The sequence below is a fragment of the Ursus arctos genome, unplaced genomic scaffold (assembly GCF_023065955.2).
Source record: "Ursus arctos isolate Adak ecotype North America unplaced genomic scaffold, UrsArc2.0 scaffold_2, whole genome shotgun sequence".
Classification (NCBI taxonomy): Eukaryota; Metazoa; Chordata; class Mammalia; order Carnivora; family Ursidae; genus Ursus; species Ursus arctos.
Window position 1 is genome coordinate 74,659,127 of NW_026622874.1, and position 7,702 is coordinate 74,666,828.

The 7,702-nt window shown below is 46.3% G+C and overlaps 1 protein-coding gene across 1 annotated transcript in view; it reads right to left on the bottom strand.

The window, feature by feature from the left end:
- LOC113270878 (uncharacterized) overlaps positions 1–2,614 on the bottom strand; it is a 144,956-nt gene extending 142,342 nt beyond the window's left edge. The window contains exon 1 of the mRNA XM_057315114.1: positions 2,434–2,614. Within this exon, the coding sequence (XP_057171097.1) occupies positions 2,434–2,614 (181 nt within the window). The remainder of the gene's footprint in view (positions 1–2,433) is intronic.
- Positions 2,615–7,702: the final 5,088 nt, after the last annotated feature.

Here is a 7,702-nt window from a genome sequence, read left to right on the forward strand (position 1 = left end):
TCACCCTCCAGCCATACTGGCTCTTCTCCAGATCAAGGCCTCTGCACACACTGTTGCTTCCTGCCCAAACACTCTTCCTCCTGCTTTCCACACCCCAGGCTCCTGCCGTTCCACCCCAGCGGGCCCGCCCTGACCACTGTGAACCAACAAGCCAGACCAAGGGGCTGCAGCAGTGAATGGTGGGGTCTAGTGCTGCTCCCTGGTGAGTCTCGGGACACCTCATCCCTGGCCCCACCGCCTTCTCAGCTGCAGAAGACAACCACAGCATGAACAGCATGGGCTCCCGACCTGCTGAGCCCCTACCTCAGGACACTGAGCTCCCTCTGCAGGGAATCCCCCAGCCCTCCTCCCCAGCCTGGGGCCTCCCCACTTCCACCATCTGTCAACCCTCTTTGTCCTTCCTTCCAGCCATTTGCCTGGATCTTTCCAGCCACCATCGGCCACCATCAGCCCTCCTGGGGCAGCCGTAGCCAGGTATCCAGCTGCCGCCATTTTCATACAATGGCTTTTCAATCATACCATTTCTATCCTCAAAACCACCCCACCATGCCAGCCTGCTTAATCCCTTGAAAGACAAAGCACTTCTCCAGACAGGGTCAAGTGCATTTTAGACCATTTTGCATAGACCCTTGGCAACACAAGAACATGGTAGGATATCCCCAACTCCCAAATGTTGTGGGTCACCTAACAAAATGCATTCGAGTATCGATGGGTAAAACTGCATTTCAAAGACATTTAACTCAGTGGATTTACCTCCCAATTTTCCTCCAACTCTTTGACAACATGTACTCTGGGCACCAAATTAAACCTGTTTACATATAATCGTTAATTTACTCATAATCGTTAAACGCCCAGTCGTGCACAGATCCAGCATTCTCCGTTTGCTTGTCCAACAACCTCTCCATCTGCTTTGCCCACCAGCTATGCCACAAAGCAGCCGAGCACGTGAGCCCCCATCCACCGTGAGCTCCAGAAATGAGGTGTGTGCATCAGTGCTCAAAATGAGTCTTGTTCCCTTCCACCTCTCCAACACTTAAAAAAAAAATAAAATTAAAAGAAAAAGGTTTCAAAACAGTTCAACAATCTCACTTAAGAGATCAACAAAGGAGGGGGGAAACACGGAGTCTTGGGAGGTAAGAAATCTTCCCATCGGATTCTACTCATTTCTAGGGAGAGATTTGAAATGGACTGAAATTGAGGCTATCTCTACAGCCTGGAAATGAAACCGGGTCTCATTTCAGCTTTCTCAGATGTCAGTTCTGGTCTGTGTTCATTCATTTAATCCAGAACAGATTTACTGAATACCTACTATGCACTGGGCAATTAAGTGCTAAAAAGACAGCAAAAAAAAAAAAAAAAAAAAAATCCAAAAAACAAAGCAAAATTAAAAAACAGCTATAACCTGACCTGCACCATCCAGCAAAATAGACAGATGCCAGCCACGGTAGCTAGTGGGCATCTGACATGTGGCTGGGGTTACAGAGGAGCTCTTCATTTTGTAATTTGTTAGTTTAATTTTTTGTTATTAATTTTAAATTAAAAACCGTTACTAAAGTCAGCTACTGGGAAACTTAAGTACGTCTAAAACAACTTAGAATACAAAGTTCCTTTTTCAACTCTATATCTTAGGAAATCAAAATACACATCAAGTATTTGCAATGAAAGTTTAGTATCTGAACTGGAACATGGGGGCGCCTGGCTGGCTCGCTTGGGAGAGCGCGTGACTCCTGATCTCGGGGGTTGAACGTTCAAGCCCCACGTTGGGTGTGGAGAGGACTTAAAAATAAAATCTTAAAAAAGAAAAACTGAAATACACTCTCAGTATAAAACACACACTGGATTTCAGAGAACGGAAAATACATCTCACTGATAGTTTTTACATTGATTACATGTTCTAATGAGATTTTGGCTCTATTGGGTCCAGTAAAATATATTCTTAAAATTAATGTCACCCATACCTTTTTAACATTTTTTAAACATGGCTGCTAGAAACTTTCAAATTACATATTGGCTCCCATTGTATTTTTATTGAAAAGTGCTGTCCTAGCCCCTTCTGCAGTAAACAGACAGCAGATAAAAGCTCATTTCACCCAGTTACCCTGCACCAGAGAGCTCCTTAGCATCTTCAAGCTCATACAGCCCGGCAGGCAACTAAGCATCCCCGCACACGGGCTCGAGCACCCAAGGTCAGCATGTCATGGCTCAGGATTGCGTATCTGGTCTCAGGTTTCAGAGGAGGTCGGTGGCAGACAGGAGCAAGAAATGAGGGATCCACCTATAAGCTCTCTCTGCTTTTCCCCACGAAAGGCCAAACCAAGCGAGGCAGAGAAGCAGGTGAACAGGCATCTAGCTGCAGAAATTCTGTCCCAGGTGGATGAGCTGCTGTCCCAGCTCCCGCCCAGACAGAGCCAGGACCACACCAGCTTTACTTACTCCCCGAAGTCACGGCCACCAGCACCCAGAGCAGGATCAGACCGAGGAGCCCCATGGGCACCAGCACCGCCACCAGCCCAAGGGAGCCCCACACCATCAGCCTCTCTCCAATGGCACAGAGCACCCTGGAAGGGATTTTCTTTCCCAAAGGGGCGGGTTCAGCTTGGATCAACTCTCCCATCCCGGGGGCCGGTGGGGAGGGGAGCAAAAACCCAGCCAATCAGAAGCCTCTGATAAAGTTCTTAGCACTCTACCCAGGATGGGGGGGGGGGGGGGCGCGTCTGACCAATGAGGGGGAAAATCCCTTTTCAGTATAGGGCAAAGAAAGGTTCGCCTCTTCAAGCCTTGTAAATGGAGCTCTCAGGGCAGAAGGCAAACACGGCCATGGGTTGATTTTTTTTTTTTAAATGGGGTCTAATCAAATTTACCATTTTAACCATGTTTAAATGGCACTTTGGTGGCACCGAGTGCCTCCACAATGTCACGAGACTGTCATCACTGTTAGGTCTGGCTCGTCTGTCCCACTGCTCTGGGTAGGCAAGGCCAGGCCTTAGCCACGGCTGTCACCAAACAGGGGACAGCTGCAGGGTCTCTCAGAGCTCAGGCCCAAGGCCTCCCTCCTTGACACATTAGGACCAGCAGATAAGAAGAGGGGGGAGGTCGGCTCACCCTGCTCCATGTCCTTTCCCAGACCCCCCCTCCTCTTCCTCAGCTGAAAAGTCCCTTTCACCGGCACCTTTGGTTTTAGGCTCCAGGCAGCCAACCTCCTGGGCCCCCACCTCCTTCAGCACCCCCTCATCGGCACCTACCTCCCGCTCTCAATCTGCTTTTTATAAACCACTTTATCACGATATGCAGATACGACAACTCCCCCATGGAAAGTGCAAAACTCAATGGTTTTTGGTCCACCCAGAGTTGCACAACCATCCCCACAACCAACTTTAGAACATTTCATCCCCAGGAAAGGAAATCCCATCACCAGGCGACTCCTCATTCCCTGTCACCCCAGTCCCTGGTCACCGCTGATCTACAGGCGGTCTCCATGCATTCGCCAACCGTGGGTACTTCATAGGAATGGAACCATTCAGTAGGTGGCCTTTAGCGACTGGTCTCCTGCGTCGAGCGTCACGTTTTCCAGGCTCGCGCATGATGTAGCTGTCTGTGCTTCCTGCCTTTTCGTGGCTGCGTACTATTCCACAGGACAGCTAAACCACAGATTGCTTATTCATTCACCCCTTGATGGACAGTGAAGTGCTCATTCAGTGTAACTGTCTGAGAGTTACACTGAAGCTCAGCTGACTGGCTGACACATGATGTTTTCTAGAAACAACCAATTACACTTTTATACATGGTCCACTTTCTTCTTATATTTTGAAACCAGGAATTCTGCCCTCCCACCCATCCGCCAGCTCAAACATGTTCACTGGCCCCCAACCCGCAGGGCTGAAGATTTAAAAGTCCCCTTACAGCTGCCTGGAGGCCCATGACATGTTCTGGGTGGGGCCAAATGCTATAAAGAAAAGAAGAAAACTACATCAAACAGGGCGGGTCTACAGGAGCTAAAATCCCGGCGAGGAAATGAGACACACATGCAGAAGACGTGAACTGTACCAAGGAGAGCCCTGGTTTTGAGAAAGGAATGGTTTTTATGCCAGAGGATTGTTGGGAGTTTATGAAGGAGAGACTGCCTTAAAACTCAAAAACAAAACAAAACAAAAAAACCCAACCCGAACAGATACTAATGTTATTAGAAAATTGTATACTTACAACCAGTTGCTAAGCCCTAGAGACCTAATACGGACTACAGTGATCCCAGACCAGAAAACTGGATTATGAACATTAAGCTTGCTAGAAGACGAGCTCTGAGTCGTGCCACACACTAGAAGAAATGATGGTTACGGGACAGCACAGTGGAGTCAGCTCATGCTACAGGGGCAACCACGCTGCAGGATGAATGTATCAAGCCAAGGTGTCACACACCTCCAACCTACACGGTGTCGTATCTCAAATATATCTCAAGTTTTAAAAATCGCATCAGGCACTGGGCAAAGCACTCACTGAATATTAACTCACTCAGTCAAACCTCCCCCTCACCCCACCACCAAAACAACCACTGAGGTGGAATTAATATCGTCCCCTGGTACAGACAAGGAAATGGGACACAGAGAGGTTAAGTCATTTGCCCCAAGTCACACAGCTAGACTCCACCTGGCTCCAGAGTCTCCTCTCTCTCAATTCTGCAGCTTAGCTCAGGGGTCAGCCTTCCTCCATCTTCTCCAGGAGACTCTAGTCTCTGCCCACAGTCCTAGAATCCTCCCCTGTTCACGGTCAGGAATTTGGTAGAAAACCTTGCTATGTTTCACGTGGCGGTTCCCAGTCAACACAGCGGCATCACATCCTAGGCCTGGAAAATCAGAACCACCGGGGGGGGGGGGGGGCGGGGGGAGGAGGAGCTCCCTCCAGACCAGTGTGATGACTAGCTGAGTGTGCCATCAGGCCATTCTACCATAGCTGGCCAGGGTAGGGCTCCCTGCATCTCTGGTCCTGCTTCTCCATGTTTCTATCCTTACTGGGCGAAAAGCTGGTGAACCCATTGGATGGAGCACCAGGACTCAAGGACTTGATTTGCAGAAAGACCCTCCTAGACAAGCCAGACAAGTCCAGCTTCCTACTCAAAAAAAAAAAAAAAAAAAAAAAGGCAGGGAGTAGGGCTGGGCTTGCTAGTAACTGGAGATTGAGCTCCTCGTTCTGAATTCACACAGAGGATAAATTAAGTCCTATCACACCCAAGTCAGAGTTGTGAAAATTCGCAAGCCTTCATTTTAATCCATCCAAAGACAGCATTATTTTGCATAGGTAGGGCAAGAGAGAACCCATTGTAGAGAACTTACCAGTAGGGGGCACAGTGAGCTCTTCTTCCCTGGGTGGAGGAGTTCACAAAACACTGGTCCTTAATGACCCACACCCACATTTCTCCAGACCTCATTGTTTCGAGCAGTTTTAGGTTCGTAGCAAAACAGAGAAGGCCTAGAGACTTCCCATTTACCCCCTGTCCCCACACATGCACAGCCTCCCGTTATCAAATGACCCCAGCACAGTGGGCCATTTGGTGGAACTGAAGAACCCACACTGATGCATCGTGCATCGTTATCCTGCCAAGCTCATACTGTGCCTTAGGGCTCACTCCTGGTGGTGTGCGTGCTACGGGTTTGGACACACGTATAATGATCTGTATCGATCACCACAGCATCATACAGGGTATTTTCACTGCCATGAAACTCCTCTATGAGTCACCTATTCATCGTTCCCTCTCCTGGTCCCTGGAAATCCCTGATCTCTTCACTTCCGGTCTCCATACTTTTGTCTTTTCCAGAATGTCGTAGAGTTGGAATCGTAGTATGTGGCCATCTCACGTTGGTTTCTGTCACTTGCAAATATGCACTTAAGGTTCCTCCCATCTTCTCCTGGCTTGATAGCTCGTCTCTCTTCAGAACGGACTCATATTCCATTGCCTGGATATACCATGCTTGCTGATCCATCCACCCCCTGAGGGACACCCTGGTTGCTTCCAAGTTTCGGTAATTATGGATAATGCTGCCATAAACATCTCTGTGCAGAGCTCTGTGTGGACATAAGTTTGTTTGTTTAAGTAGGCTCTGTGCTCAACATGGGGGTTGAACTCAACGACCGGAGACCAAGAGTCACATGCTCCACTTACGGAGCCAGCCAGGCGCCCTTAACTTCTCCAGGTAAATACCAAAGAGCGTGATCACCAGGCCGTACGGCAGAGTGTGTTTAGTTTTCTAAGAAACCACCGTCTTCCAAAGTGGCCGCACCATTTTCCATTCCCGCTGGCGACATATGAGAGTTCCTGTTGCTCCACATTCTCACCAGCATCTGATGTTGTCAGGCTTTCAGATCTTAGCTATGCAAATAGGGATAAATAGGCAAAAAGTAAAATTCATTATTTTAATTTGCATTTCCCAGATGACATATGATCCAGAGTATCTTTTTATGCACTTACTTGCCATCCATAGATTTTGGGGGAGGTCTGTTAGGGTCTTTTGCATATATATTTAGTTATTTTATTTCTTTCAGCAGAGTTTTATAGTTTTCCTCATGTATATCCCACACAGATTTTGTTAGGTTTATACCTAGGTATTTCGTTTGGGGGATGCTACTAGAAATGGTGTCGTTTTTACTTTCAAATTCCACTTGTTTGTTGCTAATAGATAGGAAAGCAATTGACTTTTGTCTATGAACCTTGTATCCTGAAACTTTGCTATAATAGCTTAATAGTTCCAAGAGTCTTTTAGTCAGTTCTTTCAGATTTTATGCATAGATGGTCAGAGGTCATCTGGGAATAAAGAGAGTTATATTTCCTCCTTCCCAATCTGTATATCTTATATTTCCTTTTCTTGTTCTAGTGCACTAGCTAGAACTTCCAGAACAATGTTGAAAAGGAGTGGTGAGAGGGAATATTCTTGCCTTATTTCTGATCTCAGTGGGGAAGCTTCTAGATTCTCACCATTAAGTATGATGTTAACTGCAGATTTTTTGATAGATTTTCTTTAACAGGTTGAGGAATTTCCCTTCTATTTCTGGTTGAGTTTTTGTCATGAATGGGTATTGCATTTTGTCAAATGCTTTTCCTGCACCTACTGACATAATCATGTGATTTTTCTTCTTCAGTATGTTTGATGGGATGGATTACATTAACTGATTTCCAAATGTTGAACCAGACTTACATACTTGGGATAAATCCCACTTGATCATGGTGTATAATACCTTTTATACATTGTTGGGTTCAGTTTGCTAATATTTTGTTGAGGATTTTTGCATCTATGTTCATGAAAGATATTGGTCTGTGGTTTGTTTTTTGTTTCTTTTCTGTAACGTGTTTGTCTGATTTCACTAGTGGATTAATGCTGACCCCACAGAGTTATAGGTATTCCCTCTGCTTCTAGCTTTTGAAAAAGATTACAGAAAACTGGTACTGTTTCTCCTTAAACGTTTGGTAGAATTCACCAGTAAACCCATCTGCACTGCTTTGTTTTGGAAGGTTAATTATTGACTGGTTTATTATTGATTTCCTTAACAAATACAGACCTATTCAAATCACCTGTTCCTTCTTATATGGTTTTTGGCAGATTGTGTCTTTCAAGGAATTGGCCCGTTTCATCTAGGTTATCAGATCTGTGGGTATAGAGTGTATTCCTTTACTATTCTTTTAATGTCCACAGGCTCTATGATGATGCGTTCTCTTTCA